Genomic DNA, 26251 nt, shown 5'->3' with positions numbered 1-26251 from the left:
TATTTTTGAAATATTCTGCTGAAACATACTAAAGTCACTCCATACTGCTGTTAAAAATGACATAGGGGAAAAACTAAAGTAACAATAAATATATGTATGATCCTTTAAAAAATTATTATATTATTATTTTATTTGTTATTATTTATATTTATTTCATTTATTAATTATATTAATTATTATATTTATTATATTAAAATAATTTAAAAAATTTATCACTCCAGTGACTACACAAGTGTTTTAATAAGAAAGGAGGTGCCAGCTATTCCTTCTGAAATTGTTTAATAATGCTAAATCATAAATACAGGATTTCTACACATATTTGCTTATTTGCATAATAATACAAATGTTAGCAACATAACAAGCAAAAATGCACTACATCAGAACATGCTCTCCATTTTAGTTCATAATTTTTTATGTACATGTCCTTCTATGCTAATTAATAACTAACAGTATACAATTTCCTGTTTATTATAAACATAGTGCTGTTCACTTTCTGTAATACCCTACTAAGAGATTACAGATGCTGTTATCACAGGATAGCATATTTCAGCTGCAAGAAATACAAATATAGCCAAGTTCAGGCTCAACCCTGCTAAATTTTTCATGCAGGGTTCTATATGGAAGACTTTACACCTTGGCATTACACCCTCTTGAAGTCAGTGGAGCTCTGAGCTAATGAAGGATTGCCTTGCTTGCCCAATAAAATGGAATTGTGGAGTTTCATATCACAAGGAATGAGACATCCCATTTAGAAACAGTAGCAACATCACAGCAGGCACACTTTATTAAAGCAAAATCCATTCCTAATCTCTCATGTCTGAAAAAAAGATACAAGCAGGTGGGCAAAAATTAAGTTACATTTTAAACTTTTCCCACTACCAACAAGACTTGACTGAATTTGTTTATTTTTATAAAGTATCTTTTTCTTCATAGAATCTTATGGTGCATCCAGACCATCCTAAACAAACTGAAGATCCAATTATTAGGAAATGAGTGGGCAAAAGTTTAATATTTTAAAAGCTACTGAACTGTCTAAAACATCAAATTCTGATTTTATTGTATGACATAGCTTTTAATATATTTAATTTTATTTCTTTTCAGTGAAACTCAGGTTTGTAGAGACAGTTTCTCAAGGTACTCAGGAACCTCATTAAGTTCCAAAGTATTCATATAGTCCCATTGAAATCAATGGAAGATAAACGTCTTCTGAAAATCCCAATCAGTCTTTTTTCTTTCCATTCTTTAGGATTAAAATATCATAGGATATATGATTTTTAAGGCCAGAGTTTTAACCTTATTAAAACACCTATTTCCTAAGTGGCAAGCTAATTTGTTCTGCCTTACAATCAGTGGTGAAGGACCAAGAAAATGTGAGGTGAGCTATTTGGAATTGACCACCACTTTCCATATCCAATTGGAAAAATTCAGGGTGACCTCCTTTTTGCCCCTTACCAGGGGCACCTGAAACTAGGTGAGATGCATCAGACTTTACAGACTAAAAATAATTTCTTTTGGATGCATCTTCAAAAAATGGAAGATCTTTTCCCTGTAACTCTGACCAATGTTTTTTGCTCCACCTCCCAGCTCCTCTCTTGTGATCTGTACTTTATGACAAATTAAAGACAAACCCAGGAAAAAAAAAAAAAAGGGGAATCCCAACTGAATATAAAGAAAGCTTTTAAATTCTGAAATTCTGAAGAAGAAAGGGATTAAGATGTTTCTCTGCCCACAGGATGCTCTATTGCCAAGTTCTTGGTTAACAGTACTTTTGAATGATTTTGCATTACCAAAGGTCACTCACATAATGAAGAATGAGTATAAGTAGCAATTTCAGTCTTTCCCTAGTCCAGTAATGCACTTTATAATAACAACTTTTAGAATATAAAGACATTCCTTTTGTTAGTGAGGGGGGGTTGGGGTATGGGGAAGAAGGGAGGAGAGGGGACAGGCCAATTTACCACTTAATAGAATTCCTGGCATCCAGCTTAGCTAGCAAAATTTCTCAAGAAGTCCTGGGGAGACCTAGGTATGGCACACAACAGAAATTACCTAGGAAAGTCAGTGCACTCAGGAGAAACTGGGAATATCAAAGGGAAGGGACTATTAAAAGTCCTTAATCTACACAGTTATGTTGCATTGAGCATGCAGAGAAGAACAGACCTCCATCCACTGAAGAGTCACAACATATAGTTTTATTATAAGCACTGCTTTCATAATCCAAAGGGGAATTTCCTCACACCTCACACTTCACAAAGTCTTTCCTCCCAAAGAAAACCAGATGCAGAAGTATTTTCCAGCTCTTGTCCTGCCAAAAAATTTCATTAGGAAAGATGGAGAAAGTAAGATGGTAGCAAGGTGAGTGACATGAATTACAGCCTGCAGCAGGAGAGACCCAGGATCCATCAATTGATTTAAAAAAATAAAACAGTAAACTTTTCAAAATTAAATGTCTTATACCCAAAAGACAACTAAGTCTCCCTTTCTGTAAGAGAAGGCCATAGTTACTAAGCCCTTAGCAGTCCCTTATCCCTGCATACTCAGGAAACCATTAGTTGGGAAACTTTCTGAAGTGGGAATGCTGGAGGCCAAAATTTCCACACATATAATTGATAGACCACTAACAGCTACCAGTTAAGTTATATAGGTTAGCTGGGGAAAAGAATGCTTACTTTGAGAATTCCAATAGAGTTTGAATGTAAAAGACTACTCTGCTCTGCATGGTCAATGCATGGTTAAAGCATTTGCATTTCTCCTGGCATTATCCAAAAAAGACATGTCTCTGTACTGAAGACATTGATAACTCAGGATGAAAATCCTCCTGGCCTTATCCTGCAGCTGATCTGGGATATTTTGAAATTAGGCAAGATAAGCACTCACAGTACTAAGCATAAAAGTCTGTCTGTAGAGTCCAGCCTGACGTGTTTTTGGAAATTAAGGGTCTTTCCCAAAGGACTGCACTGTTTGTATTTTTAAAGTCAATCAAAAGGGTTGATTTTTGCAGACTCAAGACCAAAGTCCTCACTGAAAAAATCATACCATTTAGAAAAATTATGATCTTCCAAAGATACATTTATCAAACTTCAGCCAAGAAGACTGCTGAATATAACTGTGACACTAGCAGTGACATGTTGGCCTGCCTGCAACACAAATTGGTTTGTGCTAAAAGAACCAAACCACCAAAAAAAAAAATCAGAAGTGCAAAATCCACTTCCTTATACCTTTGTGGACTCACTCCATATGTTTTTGACTGCCATTGTGATACTGCATTTGGAGGCATCCAGAAGTGTTTGAGGGCTGGCTGTAACTAAAAGTATCTTGAACTTTAAAAAAGACATCTAGCATTTATGCACAGAAATGCCTTTCATGTTTCCATTTCAAGAGCATCCAGTCTGTAATCTTGCAGATCACTCATTCACAGGTTATGTCTATGTATCTACAAATTTCCAAACTGCAGTGTTTGTTTTTCATCTATCCAGATGAATACCCCAAAAAATACCACTGACCCTTTGACATGATAAATGACTCTGTGGGGATTTTATTGCTAAGATGCAAAACTCTGGAGAGTCATGTAATCATGCAATCTAATTAGTCTTTTAGATGGTGAAATATCATTCAGGGGAGAGATACTTTACAAATAATATTATCAGGATTCTTTTTTCCCTCCCTCTTTTCTAAATTGTCTTCATAGACATAGATATACACAAATACACTGCCATACACTATCCAAATGACTGGCCTGGATAAGATCATTTCTGCTTAGACAGACCATTGTTTTTTGCTGAATTTCATTTAGAAAGGCTTTTTGAGTTGTAGACAGAATCTTTACAGAGTACACATTGATGAGTACATGTTGAAAATGCAGAGAAAAATATTTTTAAGTTCTGTCATTCCCTATACTCCATTTCAATTTCATTTTTTATGAAGGCATTCAAAAGCAGTGGAGAATCTAGTTTGAACCTTTAGTTTTATTTTAGTTTTCTCATGTCTAAATTATAAAAGGCAGATCCCAATTCTTTGGGTACTGCAATTTAATTTACCTCCAAAGATGCATTTTTTCTTCTTCTTGCTGTATAGTTGCTCACAGCTGAAATTGTTCAGTCATAATGAAAACACACTTACTGCATTCCAAATGCTTACACAAGTATGCATTTGGGGAATAGCTTTCTTTTATTTAAAGTTATCTGCAAGGAAAAATATTGTAAAATATACCATTCTTGAGAGAGTTTTCAGAAAAAGTTAAGCAGAATTAAAAAATATATTTCAGGTGACTATTCTATTGAGCTTAAATTTCAGTAACTCTAGTGTAATACTGATGTCTAATTTTGCTATCATTTCTGCTCAGTACTTTTCCCTCCTTTCTAAGAGTACCATGCAGTTCCATAAGAGGGCTGGATATGTTAACTCATCCCTAAATTTCTTACCCTTGCCCCTAGCAAAAGGACTGCAAATTAGATAAAGTAACTACATTTTTCAGACTGTGATACAGAACCCATTTCAAGCCATTCACTCATTAGAAAAGAGTATGACTTTCTTGAGCTGCATTATCAGAGCCAAATGTTTCATAAACTACAAAATGACATGTTTATTCTGTGTGGGTACTTAATTCTTAAATTTGCTCATTCGTTCATGCCTAACAGAAAAAACTAGGTTATTGCCTGCTCAGTCAGAAGCAACAATTGAAAAATAATTACACTGTAGCAAAGGCAAAAAATTCTTAAACTTTGATGCGCCTTCCAAAAAGTTACCATGAATTTCTCAATTTTCCTTCTTCTTTATCCCCCCTAAACCCTTTTCTCAGTATTGCAAGTTCATTTACTAGAAAAATATGTGTGCTGAATGGAAGCAACCATTTATTCTTTATCAACACCTTTGCAGCTAAATTATACTGCTGGTAAGTATACTTATTAAAATACATCTATTGAACAAAATTTGGATTAAGTACTTTTCTGTATTCTTTAAAGTTATATAACTACAAAAGATAATGTTAGTAAATGAAACATATACTTGGCTAATTAATGCACGCAATTAAAAGTACATAATTGTCTTTTCATTCCCATTTAGGTCTCTATTCAAAAAAGCACTTAAGAATATCCTGCTCTTTAATGTGACTACTGTACTCCCTTAGGCATATGACCAACCAAATATTTAAGGATGCACTTAGGAATGTGTTTAAGAGGTCTGCTGAAACCAGATGTTAGTGTAGAAGAGCATGCAAAAGAGAGCACTCATCCCCCTTGGATTGAAAAATCTATTAAAAATGCTTCTGAATTAAAAAGAAGCACAGTAAAATATGAGTTCAGTTCAGTTCATCCCAACTGAAAGGAAAAGCAGGAAATGCTCTCAGAGGCTGACAAAACCTGCTGTTTCTATCACTAAGTCCAAAGAAGTAAATCAAAGTAAGGAGTAAATACAGAAATTCACAGCACTTGCTGCACAACCCTCTTCAGAGTTTCTTGAAATCAGTGTTTAAGATCTTCCTAAGTGAAGAGGACAGAAAAAGCTGTCATTACACTAGCTGTTATCACAACTAACCTCTACATAATTAAAGCCTTTTTTCGTATTCACTTTGTTACTTAGAAGCCTGTCTGCTTAGTAAACTCATAATGCAGCATAGACTGTTTGTTCATAGTTTTGCTTTTTTCACTACTACAACACCATAGCAACCCAAACACCAAATATTTATTTTCTTTCTCAAATACTGCAAGTTATTTTATGAAAAATTTTATGCAAATTGGGCAATACGTTGACTCATTCTGTTTGTCTCTCTTGCATGTATCTCTAAGGCACCTATCACCATGGTGCCTAAATGCTGTGGTACTATAGTTATTTGCCAGCTTTCTTGTATCATAAGTGGTGTCATCATTTTTGTCCCCTTTTATACAGCCTTTTTATATAAACTCTAAAAAAGTATCAGCTAGGACAGAACAGTCATGGATTAAATGCAAAGATGCTTTCTGCAGCAATAAACAGAAATCAGTAGTAAAATTAATCATCCTGTTTCCTTCAGTCTTCATTTATTCTGAAAATACAGTAGCTACTAGTAGAAGGTACTTTTTTGATAAAAGCACCTCTGATTTTAAAAATCCTGGACTGTACTTAAAATCACTTGCATTCCACCTCCAAACCAGCTCTTATAACCCACAGCTGTCCACACAACACTACACTGTCCTAACAATTTTTTGTAGTACATAATTCAACTTATTTCTCTCCTTAGAACTCATTCAGAGTGCATCATCCCCTAAAACATACTGTAATCATTTTAGCTCCAGACCAATGTCATCCTACAAACAAGTTATGTTATTGTCAGACCCAGGCTGTGTAAACAATCCTGCAGAGCTTCCATGCTACTACAAGTACAAAACAAACCAGGGACGAGAAACAGTGACATTTGTAAAGATACACCTTCTGCTGATGGTAAAAGTTAATATCTTTTTTCCCCCTCCTCCTCCTTTAATAGCAGTCAAATGGAGAGCACAGGAAACTGCAAATAAACTTTATATTTGAAAAAAAAACTAACATGGGCCAAAACATTGTGATGGTGTATTTGGCTCAACTTAAAATAGAATGATTTTTCTCCCAAAATATTAAATGGAAACAGTATAACAAGAAAGAAGTGAAATGGAAAATTGCTAAAGCTGAAGAACATTACGCAGAAAAAAAAAGCAGCATTTTTTCTAACAGCTCTGAGATTACATGAGAAAGAGAGAAAGGATGTGGAGGAGGGGGAAAGGGATAGAGAGGTAAGACAAGGGAACATGAAGCAGACTGAAAACAGAATAGAAATAACTGTTATGGAAAGACTAAAAAAATTAAGAGAGAGCACAAAATCAAAGGGGCACATTCAAGACTTTAAATATTCTGCAGAATAGGTTTTCCTTAAAAAACTTAAATGTAATTGGACATAATTTATAAAACTGGACTTTTCGTAGTTCATCTTGCCACAGGCCAGACTGCTTCCACTTCTCTTACCTACAGCATGTTTTACTCTGTGGAGTTTATCTTAATCTCTGCAATTCTACATCAAAAGATATCATGATATAATTTTTAGCCAATGTTTTAATTTAAAACCTTTTTTTTTAAACCATTGGTAAGATAGGGTTATTACTGGAAGGTAAGTGCCTCCAAACAGAAAAACGTCTCACTTTTTAGTTGTTCTCAAGGATGGCAACAAAGTTTGGGGACATTTGGGGAAGCAAAAAGAGCTGACATTTGGGGAAGCAAAAAGAGCTTGGAATACTACATTAATAAAGCATATTTTGTCTTTCTTAATGGAACATATACAGGGACATTGTAAAAATAAAATACTCTCCTCTAACTTTAATATTCAGATTCTTCATTGATCATGATGCTTTATCACCAATGAAATGTACAGCATTTTTAGCACATCCAAATTCATATGAAATGGATGATTTATATATATATACAGCACCTTACATCTTCAAAGAGTTTGTAAATAGCAACACCTTCATTCTCATCCTATTTCACTAATGCAATATGTAAGACTTGACATCAGAAATATGTAAAACAAGAAAATTTAGATTTTTCAAAGTACAACTGATATTAGAGAGATCTAAAATTTCCACTGATATATGAGAAACTCTGCCTAGATAAAAACTAGGTCTCTGTGAATTTCCACTCTGTGGAGGTGGGCACAGGCATGAAACCTCTTCCTTTGCAGAAAATAAATTAACATCACCATTTCTTTTCAGTATTACAAAATTTTTTGTTGACTGAATGTGCACAACCTCTGCCTTCCAAGGCATCAAATAATATCATTGATCAGACATAAATGAATCAGTCAAACCTGTTCAGCTCATAACCAACCCTTTTTCTGTCTTCTAGAAAAGAGTGGTTGTATTTCTGTCTAGCCCATGGCTATACATACAGCTATATTGCTAAGGCATTGCTTAAAATCCTGCCACATCATATATTTTATATGGCTGCATATGTTATATTTCAATACATTTTTGAAATTACTTAACTTGATGAATCTTCTTGCAGCTGGCCTACTGAATTTCAAGATTGCTAGCACAGCCAGTCGCTATGAGAGTTCAACCCTTTTGTACAAGCGACTGATAACTCTGTGACTGCTGTTAAATTCCTGGACAGATTAAATGAAGCTCACCTCCCCCTAGATCTGAAATCTCTTCAAGCTGCTTTTTTAAAGCCACATAACAAGTGTTTTGTCCTGACATTACCGTTCCACTTTTTCTTCCCTGTCTTAAAGGAATTTTCGTTCTTCTAGTTCTCATGGGAAATTGTGTTAAAATTCAGGAACCTGACCTTAGGTTGCATTGAATATTCCCATTGACTTCAGGCCATAAAAAAGGAAAACTGTGAAAAAGAGTTATATTCTGTCAGGAAGAATATGGCTCCAAATGCTGGAATCATCCTGACAGCTCTATTTCAGAAGTTAGCCAAGGAGAAAGAGAGGGCCAGATCTCTTGAAAATTACATACACATACCTCACACACATGTATACACATACAAAGCACAAAGGAGAATAGAAAAGAGAACCTGGAAAGAAACCCTGCCAATTTATCAAGTGGTAGATGAATTATCCCCAAGACTTCTATAGAAGCAGCAGCCACCCCATTTTAAGGTGAAATTTTATTTCAATCTCAGCTGCAGCATAATCTCAGATCCATCCATCCATGTTTCGCCCACTCCCCCTCCTTTCCCCTCACAGTCCCCCTGCTCCCTACCCAACTCACATGTTGAGTAACTTTGAGACATCACTTCCTCTCCAGTACCACAGCTTTCATGGGTCTGTCTAGGTAGGAATTTCAGGAAGAAGGATTGAATTGCTTAAAAAAAACAGGTTAGTAAAAAATTTATTTCAATAAGTTTTCATCCCAGTTGAAGCTTATGAACTTTGTGTGTACCTTTTTGATAATTGTTGGTGTGTTTCAGAGTATTTTTAACGTTCTCCCCACCACAGAACATTTTAGGGAAAACTACTGGAGTTATATGGAAAAAAATTTGGAAAACTGGGTCTATGTGAGGTGTCTAACTCTTACTATTGTTCCACTCAATATCTACTATTTATTTTTCCTGCATGATGGCTTTGCTTCAAGCTCTCTGGAAATTACACTACACAGAAAGTTAAAAAAAAAAAAGCATTGGAATTTTCCAGTGTTTGGTCTTCCCTAATACCAGAAGCACATTTCACCTCTGAGTTTAGCAAGCAGACTCTTAGGTGCTGTTTCATTATTGGCTTAAGCTACCCTAAGTATGGAGTGTGCCAAGAGGCAGGCCCACTCACCACCTCCCTCCCCCTCCTCTCCTCAGATCTAGGTAAATACTCCTCTCATTTCATTATCAGTTCTCATGCTGCCTCAGAGTCAGCCAGATCAAAAATACAAAATGATCCACCTAAGATCTGAGCCACACACTAATTTTCAGATGGTTCCTGTCACAGCTGACCTTGAAGCCAGAAGTATGCTCATTCTCCCTAGGGAGACAGCAGAATATACAGCTGGAGCAGGAAGGGAAAGAGAGCTGTCCCACCATCTTCAGCAGCAGCACAGATTTAAATTTGCTGAAGCCTACTGCAAAACCACAGCTTTGTTATGTTAGGAACAACTCCCAAATGAACCAAACTGTACAAAAGAAAAAAGCAGACCTTGACCCTTGATTTTAATGTTCAAGGAAGACAAGAAAATACAGATATTCTCCTGAATCAGAAATGCCAGATGGCAGAGAGGCACACTTGAGTATGTTTCCAAAGCAGAACCAGTAATAACACCCTACACCTGGATGCTGTGCCTGCACTAACTCCTGACTTATAAGCAGTGCTAGTAATTATGGGAGCATATCCCTTAAGCTGTGTGTGAAAACATGTGTACCTCAACAAATTTATTTCCAATACGTTAAGGGAGAAATTGTCTGGCCTTCTTGGGTGTGCATGGAGAGCACTTTGAGAAGCTGATGGAAGAGACACAATAATACCCATGTGCTGTAGTCCCAGTTTTCAGCAGTAGTGATCTCATGAGACTGATTGTATTAGCACTGCTGGTTCATGCCTTTTGATGCCCAGTCAGCTCAAGTTTACTGCACTTCAGTGTTTGAGCTGGAATGTTAGGAAACTGCATCTATTTGAATAACCACTGCAGCACATTCAAATGTAAGAAATGCCTTTATACCACCTAAGACAGACAAAAGTATAGGGAAGCAGGGCAAACACAAGCCTGGTCCAGCCTGATTTTGTTGCCTTAAATTGGTGCCAGTGGGCTGTTTGGCTTCTGGGGCAGGAGGAAAGCAGTTAACTACCCTTGTGCAGTTCAATGCCACGAGAATACCTTCGTTTGATGTACAACTATCCCGAGAACCTGAAATGCTGCAGAAATACTTCCATTTTTAACAGCTGACAACAGCAACTCTAAGTGTTCCATTTATATTTCTGCTATGATACTTCAGAAGATCTTATCCTAGAACACTTGTGTCGGGTGACTAATTACATAAGAATTGTTCATTTTTGTCCTTTCTACCACAGGAGTATGTTCACAAAGTTAGTCCTTTATCTGTGATGCACTTCTGAAAGAGAAAAACAAAAAAGACAGAGAAGCCTGGGGATTTGATTAGTTTCTTCCAAGATATTTAATTGCTATTACAGCCAGAAATATGTAATACACTATAATACAATTTTCTTTTTGAGAGTAAAATTTGGGTTAAATACTAGCACAAATTCCACGTGATAGCAAAGTAATCTCAGGAGTTTCAAAAAACAGAACATGGCAAGCTAGACTTCCACTGGTTATTTGTGGTTTGCTTTATAAATTTTGGGCACAGAATCAAACTTTAACATTCTATATAAAAAGCCAGAATCTTTCTAAAAAATCTTTTACAAATCAGCAAGACTGGAAACAATTTGATAGAAGACTTACTGTGTATGCTCTTTCAGCCATTTCACTAGAAACTCATTTTAGCTTTCTCTGAGGTAGAGATAAACCACAGCTAAGAGACAGTTATTAAATCTTCTTTATACATTCTGTATGAAATGTATTAAACCAAAAAAATACTATATTCAAATAAGGTTAAGGGTCTGACTTAAACCCACAAAGACATGGAAATTCAGAAATATTGTGTCTTCCTACCCTTTACTCTCTTCAGTGTGGCTATGTATTGTAGCAAAAATGACTTGTGCTCAGGTTCCTTAAACCTCTTCTTTATGTTACATTTCTCCTTAAAGGTACTTTCTATTTTAAGGTTATTTCAGTTTGCATTCTCTTTGTGGATTGAATTCTGCCCTGGACAGTCTGGGGGGTTTTATTGTTTGTTTGGTTGGTTTTTTTTTAATAATTTCATTTTTTAAAGTCATTACAGAAACACAGATGTGAGAAAAATGAAGGAAAAGTATGTATGTATTAGTCTTGGCAACCAAATATTCTTGCTTTTATTTTTCAACACATACCTTACAAATCACACTCACGAGAGACAGGCAGGCAGATGTTGGACATGCATGACTCTCAGCAAGTGCAAGCACATGCTTCAGCTCTCTCCCTGCCCCCCTGCAGCTCCCCTTAAACATATGTAAATACCTATTACATATTTCTCCAGTGAACTAAGTAGGAACCTTGCAGTTGACACTGCAAGACTTTGTGCCACAAAATGTCTTGGGGCCTTCTTCCATGATGGACTTTTTCCCATTTTCCTGAATACAACAACGACCAGTGGAGGTCACACTTTATTCAAAAGAAAGTAAGATGCTTGCAGATCCTCCTTCCAGGGGGCTGTCAGCCTTGAAACCACCTCCTACACTGTGGTACAGTAGTTTGGACCTGCTGACCTCTTGGGCAAATTGCAAATTGTGTCTTCTCAACATAACTTCAATCAGGGAAATTCCACTGTGAGGAGGGGGAGGGTATCTTAGGAGGATGGTGGAGGTTTTTTTTCCTATATTCTACAACTGTAAATGAGTCTGAGTTTCTTTTCATGCTCTTTTATTTCAAATTATTATTTGTTTTTACTTAATTATTATCAGCGTATTATGCAGTCAGGCAACTGTCTCCACGCAGCTATTATCTATAAATCTATATGCATTCAACAAATTGTTAGAAATGTGATAATTTCAAATGTGGCCTGGGAGTTCCCCTCCACGTGTTTCATAGATTCTGATAAATATGTATATTTAATTCTTTTATACTTACACATGCTACTGAAGAGTCAATTTTTAAAGATGAACAGCCAACGTAGACGATTCATTCCCTCTAACTGGTACTCCTGCCAACTGCTAAAAAAAAAGGACAATGGCCATTCCAACAAGAAAACAGTGTTGATTACACTCTGGTAGCCAGAGTAAAGGAGATGATTTGGAGGACGTCCACAAACATTAATCTTTGCAGTCTGACTGTGATAAAAGTAAACCATTCAAAATCCTCAAACAAATAATCCTCAACAAAACAGTGTAAGACTATAAAATAATACCAGTGATGTAGATTTATCTTAAGATACCATAGAACAAGACACAGGGGATTGAGAGAAATTCCTTAAACAGATAATATTTGACAGTAGTAGACAATCTCTGTTAAAGAGTAAGAGAAACAGAAAACAGTAGCCTTGACCTAGAAAAGGTATTTCTGCCTTATACAGCATAAAAGACAGACATTCAAGAAAAGCTCATCCATGAGAAATGGTGATCTCCTATTGCTGCCAAGGTCAGTCAGACCTGTTGTGATATGTTCTGTAAATGCTGACTCTATCACTTACAGTTTTCCAAGGACTTCCTTAACACCCAGAGCTTTTTTATTTTTATTGTGGAACAAAGTTATAACACAAAACTGTCAAACTAGAAAGCCCAGAAAAGGAAGACAGAGAGTCTTTATTAGACTTAAGAGTGACAACTCCATCGAGAAAAAAAAAACCCATAACAGTTATAAGGAAGGGGATCTGAAGTTCCTAGAGATCCACCAGAAAAATGCCAAAATCTCAGCAAGGAAGTAAATTTTGCTCTCAAGTCAGCAGTCCTAACAGTATATCATGCCCCTTAAAAACTGACTGCAGATGACATGCAGATGACATATCTGTTTCAGCCTATCAAGTGTGAATGGAATGGGATTTATTTGCTACAACAGGAAGCTCTAATGGAAACCCCCAACATACTTTTATTGTACCTCAGTCACAACCTTTTACACTTGAAATGCCAACTGTGCCCATTCTGTGGTGCTTTTCTGACAGCAATCATAAATCCCAAAGGGAGAAAAATAGATTCAAGCAAGTAATTTTATTTTCTCTAGCTAAAAAATTAAAATGAGATAATAGATAAACTGTATTACCTTCTAGCCCTAAAAAATAATTTTTTTACTCTCTGAACTTTACTATACTTACATGTATTCAGAGAGAATAGAGTTTGGACCCCTCTCTCTATTAACATCTATAATTCTGAGCTTGAATTAAACTACTAATTAAACTCACGTAAAAGAATGTATTTAGACTACTTTTTTGCCTCACTGCTTTGGGGTGGGAGCCTCCTGTTGAAACACCTACCTTGCCCAGAGATTTAAGAAACATCTCTCTCTTCACAGAGACCTTGTGAATATAAATGAAAATGAAAATTTTCTTTAGCAAAAGACATCTGAAACAGAAAAGAAGAGGTTTTAAGTAAGCCTGCAATGATACCCTCATGTCAGGGGAGCTCATGCAGGGGCAATTCAACTCTGTTTGGGGGTTTATCAAATAGGACAATGATGACATCATTGTTCTGAATTGAAAACTGATTAATCACCTACTTGGCATCTGTCTTGCAGATGAGAATTCCCTGTTGAATGCCATGGGTAAACTGGTGATACAGACCCTTCCTCTGCTGGTGACCAGTCGTCTGCTCAGTCTTTACTTTCTCCTGACTATTCAGCTGACATATTAATATGTACATTTGTAAAATACCTGCAAATACAGATGGGTATTGTTAATGGTAGCAACCATGAATACAGATTTGTCCTCAAGACATCTGTATATGATGCAGTCTCCAGATAACATTTATACAACTTATATGAATCCTCAATTTTTGGAGGAGAAACCAAAATGCCTTTAGACAGCTTTTAAACCGTCAAATAAATTGTTGAAAATGTAACTTTCCTTTAAAAAAAATCTAAGTTACTGAACTCTAAGTACAAGTACAGGCCTCCAGTACACTTCAGAAAAAAAACAGCACAAAACCAAAAATTCCTGATTCCCTATACTTCTGGGTGTTTCATGATTGATCTAACAAGATAAGTGGAAGAGTGGAAAATTGGCAACCTTAGCAGTTGAGTATATCTTGAAATTGAGAGCTAGCATACATCACACTGTGATGTATTTTTGAGCCTTCCTTCCTTCATACCATGTGGACAGTGTAGCTCATATAAAAACCTTGATAAGATAGATAATACAGTAAAAGAATAAAAGGAACTTCATGTTTCCCTTTGTTTCTCTGACCATGAGAAATAATCGAAAGCCCAGTAAAATGTTTTCTTTTGAGACTGGCCTACCTTCCCCATGTCTGCAAGGCCACATTTAATTTGGTAATTTGAATTGAACCAGCTGGCAGTGTCTTTGAGACATATGGGAATGGATCAAAGCTGCAAATATGCAAGGTGAATTTTACATTTTTATATTTCTTTCATGGTAATTTAAGTTCTTGATTCTCTGAGATATTTTGTCCTTAATTCCTACTGGGGGCAATGGCAGATGAGTTGTAAGAATCTTTTCTGAGATGCAAAACACAGTTCAGCTTCAACCCATGTGTCAATTCCTCCTCCAGTGTTAAATTGTCTGTGTATGATTTTTTTGGACTAAGAAGATATGGCAATACTCGGGTTTTCTCTCTGCTTTGTAGCAAAGGGAAGTCAGGGGCTCTCTTTAACTTTTAGAAGTGATTTGTACTTCCTTATAGAGGACAATTTATTTTCATACAAGTGTGATAATTTGGGGCCCATCATTTTCACCACAACAAATGAAATAGGACAGGAGCAATAGCTAAAATAATAAAATATCTAGCTCTTTCATTACACTTTGTTTGACACACTATCAGGTAGCCTTACAAACTGTTTAAATACTCTGAAATATATATTACACCTATTAAGTTTTTATACTGTATTGAAGACCTCTTTTTTCACATTGATTTATGCTCACTTGTAAATGCACAGAATGTCAACACTTAAAATGAATCAATTTCTTAAAGGATTTGAGTTCATTCTGATTAAATAACCAGATTAATTACATTGTTTTAAATATTCTGCAATCTTAATATATTATCATTTGCATCTTCCCAGATCCAAGTGTCATATCCAGATTAAGAACATGAAACAGGACATCCACACAAAAGAGACAGACCCTTTGTCCTATTATTATTTAATTAACTACTATCTAGAAATGGATGAGCATTGGCCTTTGTTATGAATGGTAAACAGTGCTGTGAGTTAGTCAGTAAATCAAAAATTTCAGCAGGAGGGATTTTCTTAGCAAAATCTCATTGGTTCCCTTTTAGCTTATCTATTCCTCCTGGCTACCAAAGCAAGAAGCAAAATGATTTTCCAATCCAACTCTTTTAAAAAATATGCAGCAAAAAACTTTTCTTTAAAGAAGAGCCAGCCTCATGAAGAGATTCTTGTGGTGCCTAGCCTAAGTATAATAAATACTAAGCCATCATCACAGTCTCACATTTCCTTCTTTCTAGGAAGACCAGGAAGTCTGCTCTTTGTAATACATGATCAGATATCTAGTGCTCTCAAATAAAACTGGCTATATGTGTGTGAGATTTAAACAAAAAGATGTTGGACTGTTGTTTTTTAAACTAAAATACTTTATTTCTCTTTGGCTGCGTACATTAGTTATGTCTGCTGATGGCCCCCCAACACACTAGACAGACCAGCTGGGTCAGACAGTAGGATACACAAGAAAATAACCTGTCATATCAGACACAGTTACTTGTTCCACTGAATTCTGTTCACCTGGCCACTGCAAAGACTGTGCATTCTCAAATGAGACTGGTTCAGACTGCGGGTGTGTCCGAGCAGCACTCTGCCTCCAGTGACGGCTCTAGACGTGACAGCCCAAACTGAGGGCAAATACTGCCACTACCTACTTCCATGTCCTCTACCTCCAGCTCTTTTCAGCTCAGAGGAGTTACTGATCCATTTATGGTTTGTCTATCTAACGACCTTCTTAGGTCTCCAGTCTGCTGTGTAAACCTCTTGCATCCACAATGCTGTTTGGCAAGGAATGCCATACGAGTTCTCCATTGCGTGGAGAGTATTTACACTGCACAGTCTAACTCCAGCAGACAGCATTTAAAAGAATAACTTTTTTAGTATTGGCAGATAAAGATCATGTTCCTCAAGGCATTTGTTCCTATTTATATGAGAAAGGCAATAACACTCTTCTCATATGCTGGTATAGCAACCTCTTTCAAGACTATTTTGGAGACATTCACTTGAATGTTGAATGGCTTTAAAAACTCAGTGCCCTTCTGAACAAATGTTCCTTCCTTTTGAGCTTCTAAAAATTGATTCATTCTTTTAAATCTGTTTTAACTTTTTTTTTTTTTCTTTTTCTGGAAAATGCACTTCCATGAGCTAAAGTGGCCAAGTTTGATATACCATTGAATTATCCTGCAAAGGCCCTTGCTTTCTCAGTCCATAAAGGCAAAACCTACAATATTATTAACAATTTTAGTTCTGGTCTCCACAAACGCATTATTCTGAAAACCCTAGAGAACATGTTCCCTACAAAACAGAAAATGTTCTAACAGAATAATATATATACTTAGCTCTTTAATTTTTACCAACTGTACAGATAAGTGCCACAAATCTCAGGTGTTTTACCATCTTGATGATTAAATCATCTCTGTAAGTAGCAGGAAAAATTTTATAACTCTCAGGGCCTGCATCATTAAGTACTGAAAATAACTTGAAGTGCTGCGCAAAGCAAACGGTACAGTTGTAAACTCCTACAGACTCCAAGGAACCCGAAGCCCTTCCTAAGGCAGCAGTCAGTAATATTTCACATAAATAAAAAGCCAATTCTCTACTTTTTATTATCAGACACTCTAGTCATTCTGGTATTGACATCTCCAGCTCTGCATTAGCGTTTCTGTACCTGCATGCACTTGTATGCACCTGCACACACTGGTTGCCTAGAACAGCTCATCTCGAATTGCTGTATCTCTACCACCTCTCTCCACAATAGGCTGCAAACTAATCCACTGTCCATGAATAACAAGTTTCTCAACAGCAGCTTTTCAATACGGAGCTTGCAATCTGTCTCCCATTCACTTTGTCAAATTATGGTCCACATATCAGCCATTTGCAGCAGTGATATATCTGTCAGGCGTCAAGTACATCTCTTGCAAAGGAAAATCTTTTTTAGGATTTTTTAACTTTCAAAATGTCTAATCCCAAACATGTAAAATAATGAGTCAGATGCCAAAAATCATGAGGGTTTGGGCTTTTTTGTGTGGTTTTTTTTTTTTAATATGTTAATTTCTTTTCCTTTGCTTTCTGGAGCTTTTTCTAGGTCATGTTTTCAAGCTTTTCTCCAAGGCCAGAAGGGTTTCAAACATTATTAAAAAGAAAGCAACTCAGATCCTTTTGTAATTGCATGTTTAAGAAAAACATTTATTGCCATCAAACCTAAATTCTGTTGAACTGACAACCAAGTATCTTCAGAGATGTTTTTGATCAAATAATCCTGAAATAGGAATATTGCTTCAAACGTGTTTTCTCTAGAGTTTCATTTGCATTACTTACGTATTTTTTTCAGATAATTAAGCTTTAATGAAAGCAGGTTGTTAGACATGGAAGAAAGTCATGACTTAACACAATCCTGAAGGACTCTACAATATCAAAATATCTGAGGTGGAGATTATATATCTTCATATATGTATGTGTATATCCTCACACAAACAGTGATTTTTTTCACCTGAAATTTGCCAATTGCTCCCCCACAATACTGAGTTGCCTTGAAATCTTTACTGTAGAATTTTTTTTCAGTGATGAGAAGACAATTTTGTGTGGCACCATGCATTACAAATCTTCTAAGATTCTAACTGGTTTGTGATGGAAATGGTCATGAGTGTTGATAAATGTAACCATTCCTGTTAATCATCATAATCTCAGCTTGTTTGTGTGGCACTCAGTAATTCGTTTTTATTTAAAGGAGAAAAGACATTCCTTTCTTTTCATAACACAATTCCTCTGTTGGGCATTATCTAAGCTCAGCATAGTGTCCTTCCTGTATTCTTTCTCTTCCATCCTTTCTGCCCTGATTAAGACTACTGAAGACTCAGCAGGAAACCCAGTGGAATTACTCGTGGTGTCTTGAAGTCACCTTTTCTTTCATTGTTTTTGCCTGTTAAACCTTGTTATTGTTATGCTCATCAATCCCTCTCCCGCATCCCACTGGATTCCGAACTTTCCTTTGTCAGCATCCTTGTTTGCTCCTAATTGAGCTCCTCCTAATTTTCCCTACCCCATCCGCTTCTCCTTCCTTCCTCCCCTCACAGTTCGGCCATCTCCTCAAATGTCCCTCCTTCATCCTGTGCCTGGTGTCACCCTGTGTGCCCAGGCCTGAGCATCACCATTAATGGCGTAGACCCCAGATGACGAGATATTTCACGGGTGCGCTTTACTTTCAACTTGTTTCCTGTTTTCTGGGACACGCTCATGGATCATAGCCTATGTGTGCCACCACAAACTCTGGGCCGTAGCTTCCACTCTGCCGGGACTGGAGACGAGGGCTCTGCTGACAGCGCGACCCACACTAGCCTCAGAGGGCTGCCAGGGCGGAGGGGTCGCCCGACCCCAACTTTGCCAAAGGTCCGCAGAAATGGGTCCAAGGGTCTCACAGAGGCACCTCGAGAGACCTGCCCGCGGCCACACCGGCACTCTGAGCCCGACCCACCCCAGGCAGCGCACCGAGCCCCCCTCCCCGCCACCCCTGCGGCCCGGCCCGGCTCAGCTCGGCCCCGCGGCGCGGAGGGGGTGCCATAGTAACGGGCGGGGGCCGGGCGGCGCCGGGGGCCGGGCGGAGGGCGCTGCGCGAGGGCGGGGACGGCGGCGGGATGGCGGGCGCGGGAGCGCCCCCTTTCCGCGGCTCCGGGCCCCGGCGGCCGCAAATGGCTCTTCCCTCGCCGGCCCCTTTGTGTGAGGCACACTCGGAGCGGCGGCTCCGCGGCGGAGCGCGGTGCGTCCCCTGCCGCCGCCAGCCCAACCCAGCCCGGCCGGGCCGGGCCGAGCCAAGCCGAGCAGAGCAGAGCAGAGCCGAGCGAGCGGGGCGGCCATTCCAGCGCCTGGACGCCCCGCTCCCCCCGGGGGTGCGCGGGGGGCCCGGCTGCTGTCGCCACCTCCCCCTCAGCCCCCCCAAGGCCCTCGGTGTGGTGGGCGACCAAAATACAACTCCACCAAACCAAAGCAAATAAATAATAACAATATTAATAAAAGAAAAAAAAAAGAGAGACAAAAAGAAAAGGAAAGAAAGAAAGAAAGAACGGGAAAAGAACAGAGGGAGCGAGAGAGAGGGAGGGAGGGAGAAGCGAACCAACTCCGAGACTCCCATAAAGAGCGGCACGCACGGAGCGAGCGCCCCGGTGCCGATGCGCGGGGGAAACAATAAGTACTCGAAGTTACCTGCCCTGCCGTAGAAGAAGGAGGGTTCGTGGGTTCTCTTGCAGACATCTGCAGACCGGTGCTTTTTTGGAAGAGATTTTTTTTTTCCTCTCCTCTCTCTCTTTACAAACCACAAACGGATGTGAGGCAGGGAAGGTGTTTGACTACTGAAGTCAGGCACCTCTTTTTTTATTCTTCTCAGTCTTGTGTGTCCCCCCCCCCTTCCCTCTCTCTCTCTCTCTCACACACACACACACTCTCACACACACACACTCTCACACCCCCCTTTTTGCACCTACATTAACGACCAAAAGAAAAGGAAAGGAGTTTGCTTGATGTTTTAGTGAAATGGACGTAAGATTTTATTCACCACCTCCTCAGCCTGCAGCCGCTCCTGATACGCCTTGTTTGGGACCTTCCCCCTGCCTGGACCCCTACTATTGCAACAAGGTGACTCGTGTTTTGTGTCGTGCGAGGTGTTTTATCTGTGCTGTCGGTGTGTGCTGTTGTCGCGGCGCGTTGCATGAGCGGGCGCTGCGCTCTGGCGAGCCGCGCACCAAGTTCCCCGGCGAGGCGGAGGGAGGGCAGCGGCACTTGCCGGGCTTTGGGGTTTGGGGAGCGCAGTGCCGCCCGCCGCGGAGCGGTGCCGCCGGGACACACACCGGCTCCCCCGCAGGCACCCCAAATTAAACCCCCGGAGTAGTCTGGGGGCGGGCGGCTGGAGCGGGGGGGTGGGTGGGGGAGGCATTTTCCATAACATCTTTTCGGAGAAACGGCGTGGACGGGGATGTTGGTGCGGGGGACTTGAATTTCCAGGGCGCTTATTAATGAGAAAGATCGCGTCCGCCACAAACGGGCAGAAACTCTGCCCCGCAGTTCATGTGTCAAAGAGCCGAAAAGCACGTTTGTGTGTGTGTGTGTGTGACATATGTGTGTGTACACACACACACACACACACACACACACACACACACACACACACAGACACACACACACAGAGGCATACACATCTCTCTGTGTGCATAATAAGTCTGCATAGTGTTTACAAGTCGGTTTAGAACATCGGCTCCACTTTGTCCCGGCTGTGCAACTGCCTTCCCAATTTCTCTGTAACTTGATTAAACCTCTGCAAATAGTGTCTGTATCTGAGGAGAGCTAAGTTTTAGGTCCCCGAGCCTTGGGGAAGAAGGAACCGCAGAGGATACCCCTAATCCTGAGTCCGGTTCCGAGAGTTTGGTGCTGCGATCCCGGAGCACTTTGCGTGACTTTTGCTGCCGAGGAAGGGGGCTGGGGTTCCTTCATTGTTACTGCCGCTGTAGCCTGAGCCAGCTGGTGCTTTATGTATGAACTGCACTTTCTTTGCTGTTACGGAATGGGCTTTGCATGTGAATAAAACGTTGGCCGTAGGAAATGATCGGAAAATGCGAGTTACCCAGAGCACAGCCCGGCCAAGGGGAGCAAGCCGGGAGAGAGCGATGTGTTCAAACCTGCGCGCTCGGGCTCTTGTTTGGAAGCCCGCCGTGGCAGCCCGTGGCGGGCTGCAGCAGCAGCAGCAGCAGCAGCAGCAGCAGATGGCTTTTCGCAGCGCAAGCCCCGCCGTGCGCAGGCTCCGCAGGGCCGGCCGCGGGTGCGGAGGGCGGCGGCGGGGCGCGGTGGCCGGCGGGGCTCTGCCGCGGAGGAGCGGCCCCCGGCCCGGCCCGGCCCGGCCCGGCCCGGCCCGGCCCATCCCGGCGGACAGCCCGGTCCCGCGCCCGGCTATTGTCGTGACGGTCTCACGTGTCAGAGAGACGTTCCGAGCCGTCCCTTTCATCCCGGGCAGCTGCCTCGATTCAGAGATAAACAGCAAAATAGAGTGTGCTTGTGCTGAGGCGCGGAGGCTGCGGCGCCCGGGTGAAGCCCTCTCAGTTTTCAGGAAAGGTTTCCCACATGGTCGCATCTACCAATCACAACAGAAAGGACCAAATTCATCCTGGCTGCATTTCACATATACTCAATGGAGTTATAGAATCCAGGGATAAATCGGGCCCTTTGTGGTGGATGCCCCAGGATATTTCAAGAGAGATCCCAGAGGTATGACTGTTAGCGTTGTTTTAAGTAACTATTTTGCAGCATCTGGCAAACGTGCGCTATATTTTGGAAGTTCGTGCCAGGAGTGAACTTGGTTCAGCATGAAGAGTTCAAATGCAAAGGAGCATTTATGTGTTCATTAATTTTCTCTTAGTACTCTGAGTAATCATGAGGCTACTGCTACTTTTCATCTGTGGTTTGCTGTTATTTTCTCTATTGTCAGTATTGTAAATTGTAACAGTGAAATGTTGCCACGTGAAAAGCTTGGGCTGATATTAATGCCATAAGAACCAAAGTGTTTGAAGACCTGTTTGGCAGTGAAACTGGACAAACGTTATTAAACTTATCAATGATTTAAAGCTTCAGAAGGAAGGTAATGACTTGAATACACATTTCACTCATCATTCTTGAGATAGTGGCCAGATTTAATTTAAAAGTTAAATGCTTTGGAAAATCAGGAATTACTTTAATATATTAAATCATTTTCCAATTAAGTTCCTTAAATAATTTTTGGTGTGTTGCACTCCAAATCGAATAAATTAATTTAGAAAGTCGTTTTCAGAATTTCTTTACTAGCTGGTTAAAGCTTCTTTCAAGTCATGCCATGTATGAGGGAGCAAACTGTTCTTTTCAAATGCAAATGAGACACTCATTCTGTAGACAAGTTGCAACTCTTCTATTTCACTTTGCCTGAACTGATAATGCGCTTAAAAGTGCACAGTCATAAGACATATGTTTTATGCTTGGAAAAGTCTTACCAGGAATGTTTCAATATAAGATATCGAGTACAGAACAAGTGTCTTCCTCAAATGTCTTTACCACTGACCATTGATAACATTAAATGGACAGAGTAGATTTGCCAGGCCCCTTGGAGGTGTACATTTAGTGAACATTTCATTTTTCACCCCTTCACTCTCTCCCTTTGCCCAGCATGATTAACATTGCTGTGAAAACTTATCTGACTTGTTCTAAACATGTCATCATGTTACAGTATTGCTCTGTCACTCATTTTCAGGCTGTGTGTATTTAGGGAGTTGGAAGGGTGGGAGGCCTGCAGAATTTTCTGTTCAGTATGTTTGGTTGAGTGTTTGCTTTTAAACTCTCCCAGGAAAGGAGATGATGGCTGGAGTGTGATGGATCCTTGTTCTGGGCCAGAATGGTGGTCTTCCTTAGGAATCTACCTGCAAAACTCATTGGGAACTCATTCAAGATCCTCTGGGTTCTTGTTTCTTGTAAAGTTAGTTAAGACTTACTTTTGGCACTTACTAGCGGATTTGACCCTATTTTTCATATCTAGGTTTCGGTGGTGTTTTTCCTTTTACAAATTTTCCAGACTTTGATTGTTTACATTTGAAGTCTGCTTGAGCTGCTGGTAATTTAGAATGTATTCCACAAATACTTAGGCTTTTAAGTTTTCTAGTTGTTCTGTTAGTACTAGTTGTTTTCCCTGATTCAGATGGTTGTTTGTAGCATATGAGTTCCCAGGCACATGCATGGGAGGCATTGACTGTGCATTTTTCTGTAGCCAGAGGAAAATAATGTGGAGTCAAACAATCACCTCTTATCTTACCATTTTCAGTTGGCAGGCTTTGTTTCAGAAGACTGCTTAGATCTTTATTTTATAAACCTAAAATAGCATTTTAAGCATCTTAGCCTAATATTTCTTTATCTGCTGTGAAAGCTCATTATGCTCTGCATATATTGTTATGCAGGCTTTTCCTTGTTTCTCTTGCATTACCCATGGAGAGAGAAAAGTGAAGAAACAATGCAAACAATGTTGGTTATGACAACTGTGAGAGGTATCTCTTATACAAACAGACAGAATGGACGGTATGCTTTGGTATATAGGTCAGCCTTTGAAATAACATAGTGGAGCTTCTTATGCTGGACAGATTTAGGGTTGAGATTGTACTGTTCACCCCTTGAAACTTGAAGCATAATTGCAGTTCAGATACGTTCAGGCTAATGTGAGTAGTCTTTTCAGTTGAAGTTTATTTTAGGAAACGTCACATTCTGTAATTGAGTTGAATTATATAAAAGAAATAACTTTGATAATCCAAGTGTCTTAATTTGATAGAATATGATGATTAGAATAGAATATGATCAGCCAGTGATTTCAAGCTGCTGGAAGAAGTCGGATGATAAGTTTAAATATTTAAGTAGAAAGAAGTAAATAACAGTCTTGTGGCTTTCTCTATTATTAAAGTGTCACCTGCAAAGACCACTTTGATCAGTACTGTAAGAAGGATAGGTATATTTTAATTTTCATATTTGCAACTTCACAGTGTTTTCAGATATCTGCTCACATAAAGTGCAGTTATATAATTGTAGTTTGACACAGCTAATGACAGGGATGCTGACCTCTGCCATCAGAAGGCAGAAAATAATGGTCTTTACTGCTCCCAATGGTTAGCCTTGCAGAATTATGCACTGGATTCTTCTGTGATTTGCTACCTTGTTCAAAAATACAGGAGCCTACAACTCATCTTTCTTGTATTCACTGATAGTTGTCAGTACAGTGGAAAAATACAGCCAGGCAGCAGAGGTAAAATGATAGACTGTAGTTGTTTTTGAAAAGAGGAATAAAGAGGAGAAAGGAGGGAGAGGGAAGCAAAACCTTTCAAATGAAAAAAGCAGAGTGACATTGGGTAGAAGTGGATAAGGAGATATAATACAATGCTTTGTAAGCAGGTAACAATCCTGCTTGTAATCAGAATTCCATGGAGCAAAAGTGCATTTATTTATACTCAGCGTTTGGAGTAATTTATTGTGTAAACTTAACCCTATCATAGAGACTACTCTAAATAAAATGTTCCATGGCTGTTTACAAAGTGTACATTATTTCCAGGGGCTTGCTTCCGTCCAGTCTCTATCTCAAACTCAGAGTTGTGGCGAGCAGGCTCTCTGAAGGACAGCTCTAAAGCTGAAATACTATGTTACTGTTTTGACAGCAATTTAGATTATGCTTGTATTATTTATCCTGAACATATTTCCCCCCCCCCCGCCCTTAAAAAAAAATACCTTGTCCTCTACTGTCTTAGAATCATACTTGAAATTTGTTATTGTTTCATAAAGGAGAGATTAAACAGTTGCATTGGGGCTGACTGTTGATTTTCAAGTGTTAAGTCTTTTAGTTTCAAAAATACCACATATGAAGAACGGAAATGGTCTTTTCTTTCATATCTTAGTATGTAGTTTCAGAATTGTGGGCAAGTCTCAAGTGTGCCTCCTTAAATTCCAGTGTTTCAGAAAAGAAGTGGTCCCAATTTTAGTGGAACATAGGAAATGATTTATGTATGTGCTTTTGAGAAATCTTTCTCAAAGATTTCTATAAACCAAAGCATTTGCAGTAATTTATTTTTTTCTTTCTGCCAAATATCAGTACCCGGAGAGGAATTATGTTTTATTCTCATACCAGAACGATGTGTTTCATCTCTACAGCATTACCCTCAATCAGCCTATCACGAGGTCTTATGAAAGAGAAGTGAAACCAGTAAATTATTAAGAATGCTGAATCAACTAAACACTACAGCACATGCAGTACCTTTGGTGTTTACATTAAACCAAAGAGGAGCTGGAGCTGATTTTGAGAAGCCAATACTGTGAAGGACTATGCAGTTCCAGCTTCTGTTGAGTTCGGGGTGTGTTGGGGATGATCACACTTTACTGTGAAGAACTGAGCACCCTCTGGCCCTCAGATTCCCACATCATCAAGACTTTCTTGTCTTGCTAAAAACGTACAGAAACATTTGAAAAACGGACTGTGTGTAAAACACAATTTATATTTTAGCAGAGAATTGTCCTAATCATGGTAGGATTTAGATTAAAAATCTTGGATATTTAAATCCTTTATTGATGGTAGATATAAAAAAGCTTAGATGTTGGAAGTAAAAAAGCTTCCTTTGACTTCACTCTCAGCACTGTTCAAGAGTGACCTGAAAGCACCACTTTGCGTGGTGAGAGGGTAGTCTCTGGATCAGTGCAGACCTTGGCTTCTGGAACTGACAGCAGAGGCAATTAGTGGCAGCTTTGTTTATCTTTTTGAAGAGGACACATGCTCTTTGAATGTCTAGCATGGATTTCATACAATAAAATACTTATTTTAAATGTAACCTAAATTTAAATGTTTTTTTGTTGCAGTTGGACTGTGTGATTGTTGTAGATCCCTTCCAACTGAAATAGTTTATTCTGCTGTTTTAGCTACGCAACTACATACCAATTTTCTGCCCAAAGAATGATTTCTCATTAAAAGCGTTGAGTTATAAACTGCTTCAAAACATGGTTTATAGCAGATTCGCCAAATGACTCTTAATTATAGCAATGCTTCCAAAATACTTTGAGGCATGGAATTCACATCAGCCCAAATGAGATTTTCTTGATCGTAATGCTTTTCCCTACAGTGTTCAGTTGAAAAATGGCAGCATTGCCTTATTCTATGGTTAGGCACAGATTATGTAGCTGTAGCAGCAGCAACAAAGTCTGCCCCTCCAAAGCGGTGAGTGCATGTAAGGAACTCTTGTCTCCCCTTCTAATGGAGTAGCTGCCATTTCTGTTCATTGGTAGCAATGAGTTTTCAGTTGGTAAGTCAGCAAATAAAACGTTTA

At 39.3% G+C, this 26251-nt stretch overlaps 1 protein-coding gene and 1 long non-coding RNA gene across 8 annotated transcripts in view; one reads left to right on the top strand and one right to left on the bottom strand.

Moving 5' to 3' along the window:
• Positions 1 to 19736, bottom strand: part of LOC129129845 (uncharacterized) — a 157669-nt gene extending 137933 nt beyond the window's left edge. For 4 of the 5 annotated variants that reach the window (XR_013184223.1, XR_013184231.1, XR_013184224.1 and 1 more), the window contains exons 1-4: positions 19602 to 19736; positions 13728 to 13881; positions 13486 to 13573; positions 12150 to 12232 (exon numbers count right to left, since the gene is read on the bottom strand). This is a non-coding gene — a long non-coding RNA (uncharacterized LOC129129845). Of the gene's footprint in view, positions 1 to 8818; positions 10537 to 12149; positions 12233 to 13485; positions 13574 to 13727; positions 13882 to 19601 lie in introns of those variants that run through there. The other variant, XR_013184220.1, reaches the window with a different exon arrangement.
• Positions 19737 to 19888: 152 nt separating this feature from the next.
• TOX (thymocyte selection associated high mobility group box) overlaps positions 19889 to 26251 on the top strand; it is a 217831-nt gene continuing 211468 nt past the window's right edge. For 2 of the 3 annotated variants that reach the window (XM_077185864.1, XM_054633553.2), the window contains exon 1: positions 21232 to 21650. In XM_077185864.1, coding sequence (XP_077041979.1) covers positions 21507 to 21650 — 144 coding nt within the window. In that variant the 5' untranslated portion in view covers positions 21232 to 21506. Of the gene's footprint in view, positions 20031 to 21231; positions 21651 to 26251 lie in introns of those variants that run through there. The other variant, XM_054633558.2, reaches the window with a different exon arrangement.

The sequence above is a fragment of the Agelaius phoeniceus genome, chromosome 1, assembly GCF_051311805.1.
Source record: "Agelaius phoeniceus isolate bAgePho1 chromosome 1, bAgePho1.hap1, whole genome shotgun sequence".
Lineage (NCBI taxonomy): Eukaryota > Metazoa > Chordata > Aves > Passeriformes > Icteridae > Agelaius > Agelaius phoeniceus.
This window is presented reverse-complemented; position numbering and strand designations above follow the sequence as displayed.